General features: G+C 41.0%; 2 protein-coding genes across 3 annotated transcripts; one reads left to right on the forward strand and one right to left on the reverse strand.

The window, feature by feature from the left end:
* The first annotated feature begins 1738 nt into the window (after window positions 1–1738).
* Window positions 1739–19008, forward strand: LOC133982138 (ELKS/Rab6-interacting/CAST family member 1-like). 2 transcript variants are annotated; one of them, XM_062421065.1, is made up of 20 exons: window positions 1739–1886; window positions 3224–4004; window positions 4133–4321; window positions 6972–7263; window positions 7645–7772; window positions 7902–7979; window positions 8060–8215; window positions 8349–8516; window positions 8689–8856; window positions 8997–9134; window positions 9304–9444; window positions 9796–9936; window positions 10057–10250; window positions 11845–11980; window positions 12125–12256; window positions 13187–13347; window positions 13552–13699; window positions 14734–14829; window positions 15981–16166; window positions 17378–19008. In XM_062421065.1, the coding sequence occupies exons 2-20, from the start codon at window positions 3465–3467 to the stop codon at window positions 17513–17515; spliced, it is 3330 nt and encodes a 1109-aa protein (XP_062277049.1). In that variant the 5' UTR covers window positions 1739–1886; window positions 3224–3464; the 3' UTR covers window positions 17516–19008. The 2 variants fall into 2 exon arrangements, with proteins under 2 accessions (XP_062277049.1, XP_062277050.1); XM_062421066.1 differs by having other exon boundaries at window positions 7905–7979.
* Window positions 19009–22292: 3284 nt separating this feature from the next.
* Window positions 22293–24799, reverse strand: LOC133982066 (F-box/LRR-repeat protein 14-like). The gene has a single exon (XM_062420969.1). It carries the CDS (start codon window positions 24279–24281, stop codon window positions 23070–23072), a length of 1212 nt encoding a protein of 403 aa, XP_062276953.1. The 5' UTR covers window positions 24282–24799; the 3' UTR covers window positions 22293–23069.
* Window positions 24800–25035: the final 236 nt, after the last annotated feature.

Consider the following 25035-nt stretch of genomic DNA (forward strand, 5'->3'; position numbering starts at 1 on the left):
AGAAACCCCGAATGGGCTTATTTAAGGCCTCCACCTAAAAATGTTATTTCACATTACAGAAAATAATATTACCACATAAAAGTGAGAACTAACCAAATGTATATGACAACAATAACAAAAAGAAAACAGAAAAAATAAGTGTAAGTGTGTGTGCACATGTGCATGAGTGCGAGTGTGTGTGTGGGTGAGGGGGTATGTGTATGGGTGTGTGGGGGGGGGGGGTGTATTTCAAATTTTGACTGATAACGTTGAAGAAAACATTGTTTTGAGGTACCGACATTGTATCAATTTTGTATCTGATTTGTTTTATGGTAGTGGATAATGGTATATCACATGCCAAAAAAGATTTCATGATAACTTATAACTGTATTCAATAACCGACGGAAATCTTTAGTTTTGTGTGTATTACTATTCCAGATGGACTGTCTCCTTCAATAAAAAGACACAGGCCTATACATTCAAACCATGAATTTGTATCAGTAGTCTAGACATCATTGATTCAACATGCATTAATAACTATCTTCTCAATGAATTGCAGAGAAGAGATGTCATTTCAAGGAGAACAACTTTTGGAATCAGTTAATGTAAGGTATTAATTAAAATAAAACATGGCCATTAATATATAAAACATCAGTATTCTAAAAGGCTTGAAAAATACATTTTGAAATCCTGCATAACAGGATATGCTTTTGTTTCACTCTTCACCTTAATCATTCACCCTTCTCTTTTGCATTTGTTATTTTACTGCAGAAATATTGGTCAGATGTAGCTGTAATTTTTTTTTACATTGTTAACACATGTTAAATCTGTGTCGTTAAATATGTGCTAATATACTTTGAGTGCAAAAACTTTATTGCAAATGTTATGGATTTTCCCCCCTGAAATAATACCGATGTTTACTTCCTGCATCTTTACTCTCTAAACAAAGTGTATACAATTTAATGTTATAATTGCACTTGCACACTAAATCTAAACTCAATTTAATACAGCCTGTAACTTCTTTTTTTTGTTTTTTTTGTTACTCCATTGTGTTTATTTAATGTTTTTGACCGTATCTTCCGTTTATACTGTTTAACACGCCTGTTACTATAAAACGAAAGTGGAAACTTATTTTTAATGGCTCTTTTTCAAATTTCTATTCGACCAAACATTACTACAGAAAATAAACCCGATATTTTACTGTGTCATAATGAGTTTGCTAATATACAGCTTTTTCATGTTGAGATACATTTTTAAGGCCAAATATTTACTTTCTTGAATTGCTGTTTTCTCTGACCAAACACCAAGACCACGATGATTGTGGTTTCAACGCTGAGACATTTTTTTTCCACAGGTAGGCCCTGCCCTCTGCTGGCAAATGTTGACAAAACACGCTTTAGGTTTTACCTCTATATTCAGTCTCATTAAATGAAACCTTCATTACTGAAGACAGTGTATTTACTATGTCTATGTTATTAATTTAAATAGAGAAACTTCATGCATGGTCACTGGTGCTTGCGTTCCGAAATGAATGTTCAAATACGTATGAGTTTAAACACAACTTTTACTTTTCCCATCATATTGAACACAGTGTATCTTTTTTTTGTCAAAGCGTTGGTATTTTTGTTGCTTTCTGCCGTCTACATTGTCTACCAGCATGAGCTCGTGACCGCGCGTTTAAAATTCAAGCGTGGCGAGGAAGACTGTCGTGAGCGCGCACAGGAGGCTTGACGTCACTGAGGCGCCCTGGCTCTCCTGAGCCGCTGGTACTGCTGGCAAAAAGATGGGAAAATCAGATACACATCTATCGTGTAATTAACATAAAATGACCGTTTTTGACGCTGCTCTCCCTTTGACATAGGATTTGGGACTGGCCCCGATTTGAACTCCACCGGAGGAAGAGAAAGGTAGTTTGTTTGGAGTGATTTTTTACCACTGGCTATTGTGTTAGCGAGAAAAAAAATAGAGGTTCTGCTTGACCACATAAATTGGATGGACTAGCCTCCATATGTCACCGCGAGCTAACATTAAACGTATGTGAATTGTATTTAGGCTATATGTTTGTTTTTTAACGAGGCGCGGGTAAACCTCTGAAATGAAGAAAATCCGTCTTACAATGGAAGCCGTTCAGTAGAGGAGGAGGGAAATGGATATGGTTTGATATGGGTGTCTCCAAAGCAGACCCTGTAACGTTACGGTGTCGGTGAGATTGTGCAAATGCTGCAATTGTGGTTTAACGTCACATTTAGACGGTTCACATATCGGACTTATTATGATATCTAGCCAGTCGTGAATTTGACAGGCGTTTTATTTCTGTCTGTATTCAGTTTTACAAGCAGGGAGGGTTTTTTTCCCTTACAACGTCCACCATGGACAATCCCCTTTTCCCTCCCTTGCTAGTTTTAATCCACAGCGTCAGCACATTAGAAGAAAAATGATTAAAACATTCAAGATTTAGGCCCTGTTTCTATTCTACGAACCAAATAACACACTTCTCAACGCAAATAACAAGTTTGCGTACACGTAAAGGTAGAAATGTCAGCCTTTACTGTTAGCCGGTGTGTTAATGTTAGCTGCTAGCCAGGCCACGCAGACTGTCCAATTCAAATGGCTGTGGTGGAAATAAGGTTAGTTAGGGTTATTCAGTGAAAAACAGACACAACATTAAACGGAGCAGATAGATACATGTCCGTGTACAAAAGCTCACCAGAGTCTGCTTATAATTTATAGTCACATTGATGGACGAGGACGAGAGGAAGAGTTATGACTTACCAGCAGTTTAACACCGCATTCAACCTCACCTTTTGTTAAGGATAAACCTTAAAGCAGTGGCTGACAAACTTTTACACATTTCTGCCCTATAGGTATGATAATTGGTCATTCAACAAGTACTTTGTGCTTAAGGAGTCCCAGCTGAGAAGAATTTTGTTCTTAGACATGGTCTTTTACAGTTACATAACTGTCTGTTCTGCAGACAGGATTCCAGTGAAAACAGTGAAACCTGTGCAGAAAAGCATTTTCTTACTCACTGTCATTGTGCTCAGTTTTAATTAATGAGCCAGAGAACCCCCATTTTGCTGGAGATGGACTGGAAGCTAGTAAATGACACCCAGTAATCTCAGACTTTGTTACAAACCCCTGTCTTTATACACTACTGTGTCAGCTCTGCGTACATTCACTTCATATGCTACCACTATGCATACCTTACTGAAATTTATTGGGAAATACTGTGTTTTCTTTACAGATTGGTTTCATATTTGCTACACTGGATGTAACGTCACCTGTTGGAAGAGGAAAATCACTCACTGAAAGCGGAAAGTCCGATTTTTTTTATCATGAACATTGTGTCCTCTGTCGCCAGTTGAAGCAGGCTCACCACCACGTATCGACAGAATTGGTCAAAGTCACCACCACAAAATCAGCAAGACTATATACTCACCAGTCTACAGTTCTGCTGTCAGCTTGATTCTTCTATTTAGCAGAAGATGTATAGTAGCGCCCGCTCTGTTGGCAGAGGGGATGCCAACCATAGTGGAGGAAAGGATGGAGGAGGTACAGGTAATCAGGGCCGTTCCCCTCGCCTTCCCCGCTCTCCTCGTATGGGACACCGCCGCACCAACAGCACTGGAGGTAGTGGAGGGGGTCCTGGAGGACCTGGAGGCAAGACGCTTTCCATGGAGAACATCCAGTCCCTCAACGCTGCGTATGCCACCTCAGGACCAATGTACCTGAGTGACAATGAGGTTGCCATGGCAGGTGACCACATTACCAAAAGTGGTGGAACAGTAACAACCATGGGGAGACAGCGGGTGACATATGGGTCAAGGGGCAGCAGCAGTGGAGTAGTGGCTGCCAGCACTCCAAATATTTCCACCTCAGTGCCTGCCAATGCTGTGCTGCCAGCAGGCATGATGGCAGGTGATTCTCTGGCTTTTGGGGACCACCACATGGCCTCCACGGTACCCCATTCTCTAAGGCAGGCCAGAGACAACACCATACTTGACCTGCAGGCCCAACTCAAAGAGGTAGTTTTCTTGTTTTTATTTACAGTCGGCCGATATTACCTAACTTAGATGTGGAATTTTTAATTAACAGTACATGCAAGGTTTCACACATGTATTTATGTGCTGCTCCTTTCATCCTGATTTCTCAGGTTCTGCGTGAAAATGAGATGCTGCGGCGAGAAGTGGAGGTTAAAGAGAGTAAGCTCAGTTCCTCCATGAATTCCATAAAGACCTTTTGGAGCCCAGAGTTAAAAAAGGAGCGAGCTCTTCGGAAAGACGAGGTTTCTAAGATTACTGTGTGGAAGGAACAATATCGTGTGATTCAAGATGAAGCACAGGTGAGTGTTCCCCCATGTTTTGTTTGACTTCTTTTGAAAATTCCCGTTTTTGATCTTTTTGTTGTGATTTTGAATAGTATCATCAATCTACGTTGGTCAAACATGTTGGATAAATGCATTTCCTCCAGTGTGTCAGCTTTAGTAGACGTGTGTTTCTCTCTCTGCATAGGATAGAGGCAGATTTTTGAACATCTAGTTAATCCTCTTATATGCAGCTATATGCTCATGCGTAATAGATGAAAGAGGGTGTAAGTCTAATGGCAGCATTAGCATCTCTATATGTTTTAGAAATTGATGGATGTGGTGAAAAGGATAAAAATGTGGGGAAGATGCAATTTTTCTAAAAGCTGGGTGTATGTGTAGCAGTTTAACCACAGCAGAAAAACACAAAGCTAACATAAGAATGTTGTCACAGCTAGAAAGAAAGAAGCTGATGTGAAAAGCACTTTTTATGTAGTGATTTAGTTATTCAAGAATATTATACCAAATTTTCTCTTTTGGTTCATCAAATGTTTTGTACACATTTGGTACCTTGAGAAGAAATTATTAGAAACCAGACAAATACATGTTATACACAATCTATAATTAAATTGCAGAATAAAAATACAAATGTAAAGCCCAAAGAGCAGTTAAGAGAAAATACTGAAATATGAGCTATATCTGTGACTTTGTGTTGACTGCTTTGGTTCCTTTTTTTAATTTCCAATCGTAAGTATTATCAAGTTCCTTGTTTAAATGACCAAAAATAGTATTTAGTTCTCTTTGCCAATCATCCAAATGACGCCTGATGTCAGGTGGAAAAAACAGAGCTGAACAGGCTTCCATGTTGCGTAACATGTGTACATACTGTATACACACACATTTATGTACTTAACAATAGTGACTTAATAAATATAGCTTTAAGTTCTATTTTAAAACTTACAATCTTCTGTGGGAGTTGTTCCAATTAAGTTTCATTAATGAAGAAAAATTGTCTTTGTTTCACTGTGATTCTTAATGGATGGGCAGATCTGTATAATTTGCTGTTTTCACTCCTGCTGAGTCACAGAAGCACACTGTGGACTAATTCCAGTAATGCCCAACTAGCACAGGGCTAATCAGTGGGTGCTGTAATTTAAAGATGTCCGCTTTCATATGTCAGCCTCCACCTCCCACGCCGGCACACATGCAACGGAAAGCACGGAGACACACACGCGCGCAAAGTCATTTGGCTAATTACGGCCTCTGTTAAACTACATGCCCTCATTGAACGGAGCTCCAACTGATTGTGCATACGTTTGCATGTGTATGTTTGTATCTCCTTGTGTGTATTCTCAAATCTGTGTGCTTCCATCATTTTAATGTGTATCTGCACTTGCTGTGCTGATTTGCGTGCCAGCCACAGCATTTCCAAAATCCCCACTGCACGGCATGTGTCCCTGTCATCCTCTGTGATAAGTGACTGTTATTACCTCGGCTGAAATAGTGGGAAATAGCTGTCATCTTGCTCTTCTCATTTAATTATTTAAAAAAAAAAAAAAAAAAAGGTCAGATACTCACCTAATAATCATTAGATATTTCTCACTAAATACTCCTTGCCATATGAATAATATACTACCTTTATGTTAGGATGTTGTGAAATGTCAGTGAGGTTTCATCAACTGATACGCAGTAGTAGTATAAGTGCAGTAGACAGGAGATTTGAATAAAAGAAAAAGAAGTTTGTATCATACAGTGAGCTTTTTAAAAAAACAAAACATTTTGACTCTTATAAAGCCTGTTTAGTACTGGTCTGTGTGTGGTGCAAAGGTTTGGTTGTGTGTGCACGCAGTAATGAGTTGTGAGTAAGTGAATGTTTAGATCAGTGTACTTAGTGCATCACATCTCATGTTTTCTGCTCTCTTAAACTGACTGTGATCTCTCCTCGGGCAGAAAGAGTGAGAATATGGGGGTTGAGGAAAGGAGACTGTGTGTGTGTGGAGGGTGGATCGGTGTAGTCACAGCAGTGAGTCAGCCTTAGTCACGGGGTGGAGAGGCTGATAGAAAAGGAGGGTTAGTGAGAGGAGAGGTGAGAGTATTGGAGGGAAGAGATAGGGAGAGAGCAAGCAAGGTAGATGAACAGCGTGTTAGGACGGGGATGGTGTGTGCCGATGGAGGAGAGGAGAGAATGACAAAGGAAGAAAAGGAGGGGGCTGGAGGAGGAGGACAGGGAGAAGCGAAGGCAGACACTGACTTGTCTCTTTGTTCCCTCATCTGAAAACGGTCACAGCTGGTTCAGACCAGAGTGTAACACAGCCTTGTGTTGTGTTACAGCTCTGCCAAGTGTCCGTGGCGTCAGATGCCACAAACAATGCAATACTATACTGGGCTGATTGTGTTTCACTACTTGTATTTCTCTGGGCATGAAATGAAACACTGTCCACAACACATGACTGTTGGGGTGAATCTATCAGAGTATTGACAAATTTTCGGTCATGATTAGAGGCTGATTTTTAACTGACTACCACAATATTCTGTCAGAATCAATTCCCATTAAGTTGAGGTGGTCACAGTCCCACGCCATTCAAATAACCAATTTTCTCTCACCTAGCCTAATATGAATTGTTTTGTACTAAAATCCAGCAGAACAGATGAAAAGTAATAAACACATGCATGATGTATCTGTCCCCAGCATCTCCAGATGACTGTGCAGGCCCTCCAGGATGAACTGAGGATCCAGAGGGACCTGAACCAGCTGCTCCAGCAAGACCCTGCCAGCCAAGGCAGGGACCTGGCCCTGACCTCTGAACCTACGGAGGAGAACTACAGGCGGCTACAGGCTGAGTACGAGAGGCAGGCCAAAGAGCTATTCCTCCTAAGGAAGACCCTGGAAGAGATGGAGCTGAGGATTGACACACAGAAGCAAACCCTGGGAGCCAGAGACGAGTCCATCAAGAAACTTTTAGAGATGCTGCAGAGCAAAGGTAGGTTTGGGCTCCAGGAGATCAGCACGTCACCAAGTCTCAATAGTTAATAGCTATTTCAAATCTTATTTATGGTGGGTTTGGGTCTCAGTCTATCACAGATAGACATTGTGGTTGGTGGTGGTCTCTGTTTTTGCTTCATATGGTGTGTGCAGTTGGGAGTCCCGTACATTTGCATATCCCTCCCTGCTGAACAGATTAGCTTGTGTCTGATGCATAAAACAAACTCTCACCTTCTGTGTTAGCAGCTCCAAGCTGTTGTTACCGGCATGGCTGATGATGCTCATGTAGGCTGTTGAGAAGACTGAATCTGTTTCACTAAAACTACATTTAAGTCTTTTGAACTACTTCACCAAGTTGTTATAATGTTTGTTGTTTCAGGGCCATCTGCTAAAGCATCAGAGGAGGACCAGGAGCGCACCAGGAGACTGGCTGATGCAGAGATGCACCGGCATCACCTTGAGAGTTTACTGGACCAGAGAGACAGAGAGATTAACGCACTAAGAGAGGTAATGTCCAGCTCAACCATGGACATTAACATTCATTTGGGTGGTCTAGTTATGTTTTTGCTCATTTTTGCCTGATCTGAAACTGCATATATTCCATACTGTCAACATAATCCTCCTTATCTGACCCAGCAGGAGCTGCACCGTCGATACGAGGGAACCCCCGAGTCCACCAAAACTAAGGCTTTACAGACTGTCATTGACATGAAGGTGAAGAGTTAAATAGAGACGTGTGCGGTGTGTAAGCTCACATCATGCTACGTGTGTTAACCACTCTTCATCCACCCCAGGATGCAAAAATCAACTCAATGGATCGGAGCCTGAGGGACATGGAGGAGGAGCTGCTAATGATGAAATCCAATGGACTTCTGAGTTGTGAGGAGCGTCAGGAGGAGATGAAGCAGATGGAAGTCTACCGCAGCCACACCAAGTTCATGAAAAATAAGGTCAGAGACAACAAGATGGGGTTTAGTTTGACTGAGCTGCTGAAGTTGTTTGAAATTATGTAACAATCCAGGGGGTAAACTCAGATTTCTCATGAACATATATCGCTCTACCACCCCCCTCCTTTGTTTTCAGATGGAGCAGGTGAAGCAGGACCTCTCCAGGAAGGACTCTGAGCTTCTTGGTTTGCAGACCAAGCTGGAGACGCTGACCAACCAGTTCTCAGACAGCAAGCAACACATTGAAGTCCTCAAGGAGTCCCTCACTGCCAAGGAGCAGAGAGCTGCCATCTTGCAGACAGAGGTACAGCATAAACATGTGTATACACCTTTGCCCAGAGGATTTAGGAATATGTTTATAGCAAACATCCTGGTGCAGTGTGGTGCAACAGTTTTCTATGTATGGTTTTAAACTTGAAGGCAGAACACAGTTAAAGTCTATGATTACTAGAAATTCTCTACTGTTTCCTGGCCAGGTGGATGCCTTGCGCCTGCGCTTGGAAGAGAAGGAGGCGACTCTGAATAAGAAGAGCAAGCAGATACAAGAAATGTCAGAAGAGAAGGGAACACTCAATGGGGAGATCCACGACCTCAAGGACATGCTTGAGGTTAAGGAGCGCAAGGTTAATGTGCTACAGAAGAAGGTGATTTGGAATAAGATCTGTTTCAAAGAACTTGTGTTGAGTTTGTTGTGTGAAATGACTGCAATGATGCATCCAATTGTGTGCCGTGTGTTTGATGGCCATGCTGACTGAGGGTGGGTGGGCTTGTATTCACTCTGCAGATTGAGAATCTGCAGGAGCAGCTGAGGGACAAGGAGAAGCAGATGAGCAGCCTGAAGGAGAGAGTGAAGTCCTTGCAGACAGACACTTCCAACACTGACACCGCTCTAACCACACTGGAGGAGTCTCTTGCAGAAAAGGTCAGTTTATGTCTGCACAACTTAAGTCAATGGTGCACTAGAAAATTAGAATTTGTATTTATTTCTGTGCGTGTTCATTTTTAGCTATGTATGTACGGTGGTGGTGGTGGTATGTATTGTTATTTCTGTCAAGGCAGCATCTGTCATTGTTTCCTCTACCTCCTCCTAGGAGCGCATCATAGAGCGTCTAAAGGAGCAGCGAGACAGAGACGACCGGGAAAAGACAGAAGAGCTCGACTGCAACAAGAAGGAACTAAAAGAGTTTAAGGAAAGACTGAGCTTACTGCAGGGAGACCTGTCAGACAGAGAGGTGAGAAACAAAAGCTCGCACAAAGACAGACAAACGTTTGTTTACTGCGATTCTATAAATACAACAAAACTTCACTGTCAAAAAATGAGCGTCATGTTTTTTTCCATTAGTCTTACTTTGCGATGAGTCATGGATGCCTGTATAAGATCTAATGCATTTTCAGTCTCTTCTGTTCCATGGTCTTAGTTTGATAAACTGCATTAAGTTCATCTATACTTACACATACTGTGTGTGTGTGTGTGTGTGTGTGTGTGTGTGTGTGTGTGTGTGTGTGTGTGTGTGTGTGTGTGTGTGTGTGTGTGTGTGTGTGTGTGTGTGTGTGTGTGTGTGTGTGTGTGTGTGTGTGTGTAGACATCTCTGTTGGACCTGAAGGAGCATGCATCATCCCTGGCCTCCTCAGGGCTGAAGAAGGACTCCAAACTCAAGAGTCTGGATATAGCTTTAGAGCAAAAGAAGGAGGAGTGCCTGAAATTGGAGAACCAACTGAAGAGAGTAAGATCATTGAAAAAAGAAATTATGATGCCACTTTTGAATTTTCACTCTCCTAATCCCTTTGTGCTAACATTAAAGTGAAAACGGCTGTATCCTAATCAGCGTCTTAACCTCTGTTAGGCTCAAAATGCAGCTCTTGAGGCTCAGGCCAACACTGAGCTGGCCGAGCGTATTAAGAGCCTGGAGCAGGAAGTGGCCCGCCACAAAGAGGATTCTGGGAAGGCCCAGGCTGAGGTGGACCGCTTGCTGGAGATCCTGCGGGAAATGGAAAATGAGAAGAATGACAAGGATAAAAAGATCAATGAGCTTGAGAGGTGGGTGGAAACATGTTGTGGTTGTGTGTTCACATGCATGTTCATAAATGCTTTAGTGGTCAGGACAAAGTAAAAGAAATATGAATATCAAGTACTTAATGTGGAGTAGCAGAGCTACCTTTTTATCAGAACAACTTTAACTTTTTGATAAATCTTTTTTATTTTGGATGAATGTTCAAGGAACACCTCTACATCCTTAAAGTAATGAAAGACGTGGACAGTGATTGCTTGGCATATTCAAGCTTTGCTGTTTTCATTGTACAGTAGTGAATTTATCTTTGTCCTTGGTTTCATGGTTACTGGTCTGTGACATTGTTCAAAATGTACAGGCTTCGTTGTTTGTGTCACAGACGTTTTTTCCAGGCTGTTCCTTGTATTACTTTCTGTTATCTGTTTCCATGCCTGTCAGCTCGGACTTGTGACCGCTGTGCCTTAAGTGATGCAAATTTTCCACTGATGACGACAGGTCACTCTGGAGACTGTTGCCCATAGCACATTAAATAGTGGATTTCTGTGTTATTTGGCCAGCTGCCATTTGGCATATTGGCAGCATTGCTTTGAAACCTTATGTGGTGAATGGTATGAGCCGACCTGCTTTAATCATGCTACAGTTTGCAGCAGTGTCAAGTCCTTTTTCATGTAGATGGTGTGTTGAAAAATGTGACCTTGTTGTATCAGACACTGTGTTAACTAGAGCTGATGTGTTTGAGGTCCACCCCTTTCCTCCCTATTTCTTCATATTTATTCATCTTCCTGGTCTGAGTCTATTTTTCTCTTTACTGCTTTCTTGTCTTTACAACGGGAATCTCTCACCCAACCAGTTTTGCCTCCAGGTTAGTGCTTTCTCTTTTTCTCTCCTTTCCCTCCCCAAACCCAGCATCTTTTTCTCATCATCTTCTCACATTTTTCTCCATTTACGTTTCTTAAAAAGTTTCCACCTTTTGCCTCTCCTTTGTATTTGAAGCCGCAAGCCATCACCCTCTCCTGACACTGAATGCTTTCTTTTTCCTTGGACCCCTGTTGACACACATTTTTCCTCTTTCACCTTCTATATTTCGGAGTTAAATTTGAGGCTAAAATCTTGCCAATGAAAGTCTGTAGTCTGTACTGTTATAATTATCATTTTTGTGTGTTGGTACTGTGCATTTAAAATGCATTTCATCTGCTGCGTCTCTTTGAGGCAATGATCAATTAGCTACATTCAGAACTGAGTTATGAACTTTCCATAAGTTAAGTGGCAATATGTGAGCCATCAAGCACATATCTAATATAAAGTGACTATATTTGGAGCCACGACTATATTTGCACAATAACTTTAATTTCCACGTGGATTGGCCACCTGTGTCATGCACGTGAAAAATGAATGTGTGAAAATTGTGTGCTATATTAGAATATGCTTGCTGTTCACTTGAGAAGCCATTGTTCATAGATCTGAGTAAAATGTACTTTTGCTCATCAGCTAGAATAAGACCTAAAAACATGACCAGTACATAAACTGTACTAAAAAAATACTTCATTTATACCACAGTATGATTTTTTCTGTCCAAGGGGAATACTCGTAACCCTTCCCATGTATCCCATGGTGTCCCTGCAGGCAAATGAAGGACCAGTCAAAGAAGGTAGCATCTCTGAAGCACAAGGAGCAGGTAGAAAAAAGCAAGAATGCTCGACTCATGGAGGAGGCCAGAAAGAGGGAGGACAACTTGTCTGAGAACTCTCAGCAAGTAAAGGTAAGGTGTGCGTGCGTGCGTGCGTGCGTGCGTGTGCGTGTCTCTCCATTCACCCTACAGAAACATTCACATTTGGCAGCACTGCCTTACTATCACAGTTCATAACAAACTATACGTCATCTAATTCCAACTCCTCTTCTGTAGGACACCATGCGTCTGAAGTCTGAGCGCATAGAGGAGCTGGAGGAGGCCCTGAGAGAGAGCGTTCAAATCACTGCTGAGCGAGAGATGGTGCTGGCACAGGAGGAGGCTGCCAGGTCACTCCAGGAGAAACAGGTACAAAACATCCACAAAAATACGGCATGACAAGGCAATATTAACAAGCCACAGGATTGCATCTTACAGTTGGTAGAAGAAAACAAACGCCTTCATATACTGAGATTCTCTCTCCCTCACCTTTTTATGCCATTGTGGTGTTTCTCATCCTTTCCTCACTTCCCTCCTCTGCTCTGGCCTCCTCGTCTTCCTCAGTTCTTTTATCTTTGCTTGTCGTTTTCTCTTGTTTTCTCTCCGCTACACACCGCCTCTCAGAAGCACTCACTCAAACCAATGCATGAGTCCAACCTCGCCCACTTACAGTGGTCTAAGGTATGAGCCCAGTATGTCTGACCTCCATCAGTGAGCAACAACACTCACAGGGGTGGACACAATAACAGCAACACCTCAAAATGCATGCAATGCTATAAAACACCCCTGCAATAAAAATGGTTTTGTGGGGCTAGTTAGATTTTGTCGGATTGCATTATTTTGGACGGTGTTGCTCTTGTTTCCAGCTCATGTAATTTTAATCTTATTTTGTTTACCTGCTGTTTGCTAATAAAACACAACTAATGTTTAGTTGGATCACATATAACGTATTCAATGATATTGATAATTTGGTGATAAATTATTCAGTCTCATTCAGTCAATTGTTATTAAAACAATGGTACTCTGTTGCCTTTTTCAAGTAAATGACAGGTAAATAAAACTTAGTGCTGTAGTTTAATAGTATATTTAGCTCTGATGTGTGTTATCATTGACCCCTACTCCTTCCCAACAGCCTATGTTAAGTCTGCTGCCCCTGCCTCTCATTAGAGCAGTTATCAAAAAAGTATTTTCCTGGAAAAAAAAGGCCTGTGCTTTCACTGATGGATTTATTTGGATCTATTTTACTGTATTCATAATTAACTTGTGTGTGTGTGTCTGTGTGTGCGTGTGTGTTTCCAGATGGAGGAGCTGCTGGGTGCCATGGAGAAGGTGAAGCAGGAGCTGGAGTCTATGAGGGCCAAGCTGGCCTCCACCCAGCAGTCTCTGTGTGAGAAAGAGGCACACCTCACAACACTGAGGGCTGAACGCAGGAAACACCTGGAGGAGGTGCTAGAGATGAAGTAAGACACATACGCGCACACACACGCGCAACACAGTAGGGTGTAGGAGACTGTATTATTGATCACTACCTGTATATCGTAAAATGTCATCCAATTCTGGCCCTCCCCAGCTGGCAGAACGATTTTTCACTATGAATAATAAATGATAATTGAGCTATTTACTTATGTGGTTAAATGCCATCTCATTTCATTCTCACCTAATAGGCAGGAGGCGCTGTTGGCTGCCATCAGTGAGAAAGATGCTAACATTGCCCTTCTGGAGTTGTCGTCCTCCAAGAAGAAGAAGACCCAGGACGAGGTGGCTCTGCTGAAGCGGGAGAAGGACAGACTGGTGCAACAGCTCAAGCAGCAGGTGAAGAGACAGCTTCTGCTTTTAGAATACATGATTTAGACTTTTCAATAGTTCAAGGAGCCTCAACACGACCACACACATTCATGTTATGTCCATTTGTCTGCCCTACATGTTTCCCACACAGAATATAACTGTCCAACTTAAGAGAAATTTGGCTCAGTGTGACTTTCCACTAATTGGTAGTTGTGTAACCACCAAACATATTGCGCTTTTAAATGCCAAATCCCAGTAAAATATGTTTTTTTCTTTTGTCTCAGTGGGGGGTGAAATTTCTACAAACAGTATTTGAAGTCCTTGGATGTAGACCGTCCATATTTGCTTGTTTCCCTACTTGAGCCAGTCAAATAAAAGTAAAACAATGGCTTCTTATCAAACTGCTTCCTGACTGGCTGTCTGTATGCTGGCTCCATACAAAGTTTTTAGACTTATGTAATCTTTTTCTCCTAAATATTGTAATCCTTGCTCAAAGTTGTCATAATATCATTATAAATTCTAAATCAGGTAGATTATATGTATAGAAAGAGAGCTAAAGTATGATATAAACCAAAACTACTAATCACTTACAATAACTATGTACCTGCTTACATATGAAAATGGTTAGGGTGACATAATTCTCTAAACAGTCCATATTAATTGATGCAGTATGATTGATTCTTAGCAGTCATTTCTTTGTTTACCAGCTCATAGAAAGAAAAAACCTGTTTCATGTTTTGTATGACTTACTCATTCAAACTTTAGCTGTGATTTGGAGTGATCGTCTTTCCGGTTGTATTGCTGGAAACTATTCTTGGAAGTCACCACTTCCCCGCATTTCAGAAAAGAGTCAAATGTAATCATAATCGATCTGAATGATAGCTGAAAGTACTAAATAAGAAGATAAAATAAGATAATTCTTTTTAAAGTGTCACATTTCTGTCCTAGTTTTAGATATCATTTTGTGGGTCTCACTCCTCTGGGTCTCACTCCTCTGGGTCTCACTCCTCTGCTTAATGTCACAGATGTGGTTTTTAATTCTCTCTATGTTATATTCGCAGACTCAGAATCGAATGAAACTGATGGCAGACAACTATGAGGATGACCATCTGAAGACTGCCCCTGACCAGACAAATCACAAACCCTCTCCAGATCAGGTAGCTTATCTGACCACCAATCAGTCATGTTTCCATTGCATCTTCAACAGCATTTCTGTGAGTGACTGATTTAACAAGATAAAGTTGTTTCGTTTTGAGGCAGGTTGAACCAATACTGGTTTAAAATGGAAGTTTTCTTCTCTCTAACTCTGTATACACACTAACCAAATGTTCCTTTCTAATGCTGCGATTGGCTTACCTTGTGGCTAACAGGATGATGAGGAGGGTATTTGGGCATAGCCTACCTTTTTGCCCTCCCCCTCTCTCTCTGCCATTTTGTTCAGAAGGGTGAGCAGCACGTATGAAAAGCTACACCTGTCTTTCTTCATCAGTGCGCCGTGGCATGTTTACTCGTCTTCCATTCATCTGTGGTTTTCTTTCTGTCACCTCATTCCTCTCTTCATAATGTTGATGGTTATTGTTGTGTAAGAGCAGTTTTCACCAATCATCCCGTGCTACCACCCTGTTCATTTATTGCTTTTTAGTGACTTCTGGGACAGGGATCAGTGTGTGTGTGTGTGTGTGTGTGTGTGTGTGTGTGTGTGTGTGTGTGTGTGTGTGTGTGTGTGTGTGTGTGTGTGTGTGTGTGTGTGTGTGTGTGTGTGTGTGTGTGTGTGTGTGTGTGTGTGTGTGTGTGTGTGTGTGTGTGTGTGTGTGTGTGTGTGTGTTTGTGTTTGTGTGTGTGTGTGTGTGTTAATCCTGGCTCAGTCTCATCACATCAAAAAAAAAATCTTAGCTTTGCATGCCACTGCTCTCACACTAATGATTTTGCAGTTTTAAGTAAGTTGCTTTGTAAGATACTTTGTTGAGCTGCACATACATAAATAACAATGCATACATGCGCTGTTAATGTATGTTGTAATGTAAGGTTGGCTCAAATGGTTAGATGATGGTGTTGTGTTCAGAAGCATGCATGGCCATGATGGTGCCTTGTTTTTTTTAGTTTGATGAAATTTTGTTTTCATGCTGGTGGTGTCCTGTGCGTGCGTCAAACAGCAGCATGCATTTCCCTTCATCGTCTTGCGTGTAAACAGAAAAATAACATATTTTCTTCCCCTGTCCTACAATGTTTCTCTGTCCCTTACCACCCTCTCTTATTCTAAACATCCTTCTCCTCTCTTCCACACTACTTCTCCCTGCCACCCCTGCAGATGATACCCCCTCTTCTAGCCCTGTCCCAGAACCGTAGTAAGCTCAAGCTCTACATTGCCCACCTGACAGACCTCTGCCATGACCGTGACCCCAGCATCCTCAGCCAGCTCACGCCACCCTCTCACTACCACCACAGCGACCCCGAAGACTGGGAGGAGGAGCTCCAGAAGATGAGTGTTGAACAGGTAGCGGAGGAACTTAACATTTATCATTTCTACAATACAAGAGCTACATATTGATCCACACCCTGAAAAGGACCCATTTATGATTAGTAGAGCATAACTCATTGGTAAAAGATAAAGATTATGTCTGGTTCTTAATTGACAAATACTAAAAATGAATACAGCTGTTTTATGAAAGGCAGATTTATTTGAACAAAACCTTTTTAAAATGCAGGCATCTCAAAGTTCTTCATATTGGAAAAGAAATGCATTAGAACATCATTTAAAGGACCAGTTTGTGGATTTAGTGGCATCTAGTGGTGAGGTTGCAGATTGCAACCAGTTTAATACCTCTCCCCTTCACCTTCCCCTTTCAAGCAATGTAGAAGAGCCTACAGTGGCCACAAAAGTAGCAAACAATCTGAAAGATGATGACCTACTTTATATGTAGATATAAAGGGCTCATTCTAAGGTAACATAAACACAACAATTTTTATTTTCAGGTGATTCTACACTGACTCACTTTCTACCAAGTCTTCTACTAGATGCTACTAAATCTTAAACACTGGGCCTTTTAAAAACAGTCAAGAGGAAAATAAAATACAAATGGAGTGAAAATAAAAATACACTTCCAGTGCTGTAACATGTCCCAAATCCGATAAAGGAAAAAAAATTAAACAAAGGCACAGGAAAACCATAATGTTTTTGACATTTTAATTTGGGCGAAGTATAATCAGTTTTACTCACAATTACAAACATTGCTTATTTACACAATCCTAAAATGGCCACAAAAATACAGTTTTCTTCTTTATAAATACAAGAACTTATGAAGAAGACACAAGCCCTTCACTGTGCCACTTCTTTTCAACCAAACTCCTGTTTGGTTGATTAAATCTGTAATAGCATAGTTAAAATGTTAACTTAGATTTATGTGTCAAGTTTTATCTGTTTATTAAAAGAAGTTGAAAATAAATGTCTGCCAAATGGGTAATGGCACAGTCCTTTGGTACACAATAACTTCATGGATGGTGAATGAATAAGGTTGAATGTAAATGCAGATTTTTTTTTAATAAAATGCCTTTTACTATTGTAAAATTGACACTACAATGTGTTTCAAACTTAAAAAGAAAATGCTTTTATACAATAGAAGCTTACATTCTTATATAATTCTAGTTTTTAGTGGTTTGACTTAAACTTTGTTAAAAAGAACCTAATCCAGGCTTTCTTCCCTCTAGTTGGAGCGGGAGCTGGAGGTGTGTGAGAAGGAGAGTGGAGAGCTGCAGGAATACGCCAACTCTGTTCTCCAGCAGATTGCAGACTACTGCCCAGACATCCTGGAGCAGGTTGTAAATGCCCTGGAGGAGTCATGCTGACAACTCTGACCTCAGTAACAACCCGGCTGAACCCTGGTTCTCATGTAACCTGTAGCTGAGCCCAGGCGCCCCTACCTCCATCCTACGTGGCTCCTGGAAGGAAACAAGACAGCTGGGGCATTATCTTACTCCCCCTGAGCACCACTCCCTCGTCTCCCCTCGTCCAACCCCGGAACAAACTTTCATGACCCCTGAGTGCTTTCCTGTCTCATTTGTCTTTCTAATGTCAGGCCTGCAAAATCGAATTGTGGATGTTCACAAAGTCTGATATGAGGTCTGCTCATTCATGACATGTCTGATGGTGATGCCTGTGAGTCACAATAAGACAATAATTAATGTTAAGTAAAAGTTAAGTACACACATAATCATGTTAGGCAGGAAACAGCATAATCTGGGTTGGTGGAAGGTTTAAAGTTTACACTTTTTGAATTTGTGAACACATTTTAATTTACTCGTATCACACTTCAAATAAAGTATTATTGCACACCTGTATGTCTGGGACAGGAGCATTGGGAGAGAAAAGAAAATAAGATGAAAGAAGCAAACTTCCTCACAAAGTCTTGGACTTCACTGCCAGCCTTCCTCTCCCTAGATGGCTTCATTCACAGCAGGAATCACTAGATCAAGCACAGTTACCTCACATACTACTATCTCACACATTTTTCAAGTCAAAAGGGTTACGTTTATTTCTCATATGAGGCAGGAAAGCACTTTTTGTCTCGGAGGACCAGGGAGCTGCTACATCCAGAGGGGAGCAGAGAGGAGCCGTACTCAGATGGCAAATCATGGAGCTATGTAGATGCTTGCTGTGTATTTTAGTAAGTGTTCCCTAAGTGGTGGATTGGAACCGAGTCATCGATCTTCCGAACACTTAGGAGATACAACTTTTTAACCAAATAAAATGCAGCATGTTCTCCAAATGTTTCCTCTCCCAGCTCGGAGCTGTGGATCAGTCTTTGTAGGCAGGATTAGGTTGTAGGTACGTTGTTGTTGTTTTTTTTACTGCGCAGTCTGTGGCTGGGTCAGTGGCATGAGAGGGGGATCAAGGCCTGACCTTTGACATGGATCAAAGGTCAGCTTTTAGTTGCTCAATATGTTCTCAAATCCGGATGAGAGAGAGGAGAGGAAGAAAAAAAAAAAAAGCTTTTATCCTTGGTGACGTGTTCATTTTTATATGGTTTTGCACACAACGTCCACTTATGAGGTATGCAATGTTTCTTTTGAGAACGTTCTAGTGGCCTTGGAGCATGCACAGATCAGTACTGGACCTAATGCAGGGATATTTACTCCTCTGTAATATTGGTGCTAAGGCATGATGTAAGAATTTTCAATTGGATCCACTGATCATTCAGTCTCATCCAAAGTTTCTATAGATGTTACTTAAAGCCCACCTGATCTTTAGTTTGACTGAATCACTGAAGAATACAAGCGATGCCCCTTTTCTTGTATTTTTCAGATCACTTACAAATGCAAGTGATGCCTCCTTTTATTGTATTTTTCAGATCACTTACAAATGCAAGTGATGCCTCCTTTTATTGTATTTTTTGAAATCTTCAGGGCTGAGGTTTTTAATTACTAAGTGCATCTACATTTACAGGAAATGAAAGTCACTTTTCAGCAGATTTTGACTTTTTAGATCAGTTTGTAAATAACGTGATATTTAACACGTGCAGTGATTGAATAAAGGTAATTAAGTGGAAGGTGTTGTGCATTCTTTAAAAAAAAAAAATCTGAAAAGTTAAAAGCAGTGCAGTTGTCTTGTGTCTAATTTTGTCTTCGAGACAAAATGTGTGTGTGTGACAGTACTGCCATAACTTGGAAAGTCATGTTCAATAAAGAGATATATATATATAAAAATAAATATATATATATATATATATATATATAAAAATGTTTACTGTATGGATATGCATTGAATGTTTGCACAGAATCTTGAAGAGCGAGCTGCTCTGAACAAAATGACCGTTGAGTTAGTGTCCTCAGCAGAAACTGAGGAAAGATGTGTCAAAAAAAAAAGAAAAACTTTTATGTGTCAAAACAATGTGTGAACTACAAATGTTTTCAAACCGTGACTGTGTGATGGGAGCGTACTTTTCTTGAATTAATTTCTAATTGTCATTTTTTTTATATATTTTCGCCACACGGTGTTGTAAATGTATTATCCTGCGATTCCAGTGTTGTGCTGTTTTCTTTTCTTCTTACCTGTTGTGTCAGTTATTTTGTTGGTTGATGTCAAAGGCAGACTGCGCCTGAAGGGACAAAAATAAGTCTCTAGCCATCACGGCCCTCCTGCTGTTATGAGAGGAACGCAATGTTACGCAGCAAAACTGTGGAAAAACTGCATCTGTCTGCATCCTAAGAAAAAAAAAAGGTTTTCTAACATAAACATCCTATATGTGGTTGATTTACAGATACATTTGGATGGGTGGATTTTCAGAGTGAACTAACAGTGTGCGACGCTGAAAATAAAACCCATCCCTGGTTTTGGAGGATGGCAGTTGGATGCTTGTTTTTGTACTTCAGCATCTTGTCTGTCAACCCTGTCGGAGTGGAGATTGATTTCTCTCCATCCCTTTTAACCCCCCTCTCACCTTTTCACCATTGGTGAGAGGAAGAAGGCATTTTTTCCCCAAAGTGTTTTATTTCCCTTTCTTTGGCCTGTGTGTCCCTGCCCTTGCCTTAATGTCTCGTCATCTCTTTTCTTGACTCTTCATTGAGGAACACAGAGCTGATTAAAGGGGCTTCTGTCAAGTTCATGGTATTTTTTGTTTTTTCCTTTCTTTTGCATTTTGTAAGAGAAATGTACTGCCTTCTGTCTGTTCGTGTTGAGAATCAAACTGTGTAAAAAAGAAAGCAAACCAGACATGTTTGTGAATTATTTGGATTTTGTATGTATGTAAATAAATAAATTATAAGCCTTGTTTTCTTGTTTAAGTTTGGTTTTTTTTTTTTCAAACAAAACCTGAAACAACCACCATAGAAAAAAGGTTAACTTAATTCTTTCTACTTATGTAATTAATGTCACCTAGAAGGAAAAAAAAAGTTGATTTGCATGTGTTAAAAATTATATACTTTTCTATACTACAAATTGTAGTTTTTATCCTACCCACACAAGGATAATTGTCTCCTTCAAACTGACTGACAGAGAGCCCCCCCGATAGTATATTATATTTTTAATTAGGGCCCACGGCAAACATGAACTCAGGACCCCAATACTGGTATTTTTAATAAGCACTAATTAAAACAGAAATTATGATGTGAAGTCATTAGCAACAGGTTGATCGACAGTCATGAAAAATTGGAACAATAGAATAAAGCACCTGTGAGATATGGCATGTGCAGTAACTGGGATCTACAGGTACCCCAGTCGGTAGGATTAATGTTAAATATTTGTGGAATTGACATTCTACTCTGATAAAACTGGTAGGCCTATATTACCTGTCTGTCAATTTTGAATACCAAGAGAAATTTCTAATTTGACTTGCCTTGTTACCATACCGGGTCACTTGTCAATAGAGTTTTCTGACACCAGCCTCATATTTAATTTATAGTCTGAATAATTGTGGTGCTTTTTATTAACTCCCAGTATACAAGCAAGATAGTGGAATCAAATCACATGAAAACTTCTTTGGAACCTGTCAACTATACACTGTCTTACCAGCTTTTTAATGTGCCTTCCTGAATATTTTAGTGCAGCGAATTGTTCGTCAGTTCAGCACTGCAGACCTCAGTCAAGTGTTTATACAGATGCCAAAAACATGTCAGAAAACCCTTAAAGCACTTGCTAGTTTTATAGTTTTTCATCCCTGAATCCTCACAGTTGTATCAAGAACATATGAGACTCAAAAAAAAACATGGAGGTTGGACTGAAGTCTTCCTCAGGAACAGCTAGGAGAGGTAGAAACTAGTCAGAATGGGGTTTTGAACCTGTTGGCATAGTTTTGAATTATTTTAAGTGTATACTACTGCAGCTGAGATTAATACTGAGTGGAAATAATTGTTTCTACAATATACAATATTTAACATAATAACTCAAAGATCCACAAAGTTTTCAGTGCGGTTTTGTGATAGATGTATGATGTGAATTTCCTTCGACTGCAGAAGATGGTATGGATTGTGTATTAGTGTTTGGCATTATATGCTGTGATTAATATGATTGTCTCCAGTAGAGCTACAATGATCTGTCAACAATCACCATTTTAAAAAATTAAGTACTTTTAGTAATTTTTTAAGCCAAATGTCAATAAACTAGCTGATTTCAATTTGTCAAATTTGATGATTTAATGCATTTTTAAAGAATAAGGTTTTCTCATTCCAGCTTTATGATAGTATACTAAACATATTTGGGTTATGCACTGTTGGTCAGGACGAAATAAGACATTTGAGGACACCACCTAGTAAACTGCTGATCATCATTTTTCACTATGTTCTGACACTTAAATAGACCAAATGACTAATTGATTCATCAATAATAATTAATTGCAGCCTGAGTCTGTAGCTTCATTACATAATTTCCTTTTAGATTTAATTCAGTGGTGGCCCTTCAGATACTTCAATGAAGAAATCAGATCATGCCAAAATAAACCTGGCTATTAAGACTCAACTTTTACAGATGAAAAGTTTCAAAAGGTGCCCTAAACTGCACAAAAAAAAATCAATTAATAGTCGTTAAGACAATTGCTTACAAATAAAAGACAAAAGTGAAACATATTTGCCATCTTTATTCATAAATATCACTACTGTATGAATATAAAACAATCTTAAATTACTGCTTTTTTTAAACAAATACTCTTGACACTATTGTTGGAAGCTCCTCAGGAGAAAACCACTGGCAAACAGTTTAAGATATTGCATATAGCCTTGGCAGCTGTTAATTACTACGCCTTACTGTAGTTGTTTTGATGAGTAGCATACTGGAACATCTGATACATACTTATTTCCTCAGGAATATGAAACATAGCCGACTATACATTAGGTAAACAAAGACAGACGGGAGTGATCCACCCACTTCAATTTGAAGTACAATTTTGTCAACAACTGTCATTCAATACAAAAAATATCGGTTACATAAGTAAAAAATACATCAGCCTAAAAAACATTCTATCAAAACTTCAATCCAAGGTAGTCCAGCCTTATTGTTAAGAGTTAAAATGCGTAGATATTATTCTGCAATGAGATTTTCTTTAATTTAAATATCAAAAATCTCCATTGGTATGTGAATCATAAAAATATGCAATGTAATCTAGTATTCGGCGATAGGCACTCCTGTGTTGGATGGGTGAGGTAGCTAGATAGTAAGAACTGTACACAGGCTGAGATTAAACAATGCGCATCAAAAAGAGAGAGAGAGAGCACAAAACTGAAACAAAACCAGAACAGGAGTGGAGTACTGCAGTGGAGATAAACACTATTCCAGTGATCAGTGCTGATTCCCTCTCCTTGTTTTTTAGTCACAGTATAGAAGGTAAAATTAAGAATGGACACAGGCAGTCCCTCTCAGTACACAATTAGCACTATACACAATGAAGCACATGTATACTGATCAGGAGAGCTTTCACCTCACTCTCTCACTCTCAGTCATCTGCCACAGTCCCAGGTTTAACACTTTAAGGCACGGGAGCTGTGTTATCCTTTCCAGACCCCTCTTAGTGATCTTTGTACAACCGTACAGATCAATCCCTGTCAGCTGGGTCAGATGGTCAGCTATCAGCTCCAAACCCTTGTCCGTGATTCGTACACACTGTCCAATGTTGAGAGTCTTTAGTTCGTGCATCTGTCGTACCATCCTGTTAATGCCATCATCACTGATATGGCAGGAGCAAAGAGAGAGGGACTTGAGCTGATACAGCCCCTGGGCGATGTATGCCAGACTCTGGTCCCCGATCTTATCACAGAAGGAGACATCAAGACCAGAGAGTCGGAGGGAGCCCATGGCCAGATGCATTATCCCCGTGTCACTGATGTTATCACAGGATCGCAGGTTCAGGCTGCACAGGTGGGTCATGTGCGACAGGTGGATCATCCCTGCATCCGATATCCCCCCGCAGAAACTGAGGTTGAGCACTTTGAGTTTGTTTAGGCCCTTTGAGACATGTTTGAGAGAAAGGTCAGTCAGCTTCTGGCAGTCCTGCAAGGTCAGCTTCTCCAGGGACAGGCAACCTTCCGCAGCGCTGCGGGTCATGCCAGACAGGTGACCGATGCCCACATCTGACACATGCCTGCAGCTGCGCAGGTTAAGGCTCTTGAGTCTGTGCAAGCCCCAGGCGACCAGCAACAGGCCGGTGTTGGTGATGTTGCTGCATCCCCCAAGTTCAAGCACCTCCAAGTTTTTGAGGTACTGTGCAATCCTGCCCAGACTGGAGTCAGTGATCTGTTTGCAAAGGCTGAGATTCAGCACCCGCAGCGACGGGATGTCCTGCACAAAGGCATGTCCGAGTCCGTTGTCTGTGAGGTTGAAACACCCACACAGGTTAAGGCTTTCTATGTGCGGCATCCCTTGAATCACGTAGCTCAGGCTTCGCCTCAGGCTGAGGATCTGGACTTTTTTGATGCCTCTGATCTGCAGGCTGGGGAACAGGGACGGGTTAGCTCTCCGCAGGTGCAGCTTGGCTTCCACCCCCCTCCACACAGACTTGTGGTAGGACGCGTCCCTCCAGGCCGCGCACACTTGGGCTACTCTTCCTTTGTCTTTAACGTCCAGATAACTGAAAATAATGGCCAGGATCTCTGGGAAAAGGCACGATATATGCGTCTCCATTTCAAACATGGCTGCAAATGGATGGCTCCGAGCAGCAGAGGTTGTTCGTGAGCGACAGTATCGTTACTGCCTCGGTTACACTCTCCTGCAGAAGTTGCTCGACAACGTTAGCTAATGTCAGCTAGCATACGCGCAGGCTAAGTGAGCTACGTGTGTGCCGCGACACAAATCCACCCATCTCACAGCAGAGAAGCTCACCTTTCAAGTTCAAAAAAACATAATTGTAGAAAATGACTACAGGAGGCACAGTTCTTGAGTTGACAACGTGGAAGCAAATGCAGGAAACTCCGAAAGGCAGTCGCAATATTTACCTCGCAAGCTATGCTAATGCTACTGAGCTAAATGTCGGCGTAGCATCAAGGCTAGCTGTTTAAACTTGTGAGTTTCCTCGTCCAAGCCGTCCGGAACAACTTGTTCTTAAGTCCAACTCCTCGCAAAGCGTACCCAGGAACTTTTTCCGTCCGTGGAAACCTTAATCTACACAGCGGTAGTATCGTATGAAGGTAGCCGCTGAAGCATTTCCAGCATCCCGGATCTCCACAAATGAATAAAACAACCGTGAGCTCACAGCGAGGATAGCTGCTAGCCGGCGGCCCCTAGTGGCAGCGAGGAGTATCGCTGCTCCTCAATTTTAACCACTTACACAGTCGCAGCAATGATAGTGTGCATATTGTATTCAAAATACAATCACACGGTTTTTAAGAGTAAATAATGGCTCTTGAACAGTGTTTGACCGGTTAGTACTGTGAGAAGCTTATAAACC

Source organism: Scomber scombrus, chromosome 6 (genome assembly GCF_963691925.1).
Source record: "Scomber scombrus chromosome 6, fScoSco1.1, whole genome shotgun sequence".
Lineage (NCBI taxonomy): Eukaryota > Metazoa > Chordata > Actinopteri > Scombriformes > Scombridae > Scomber > Scomber scombrus.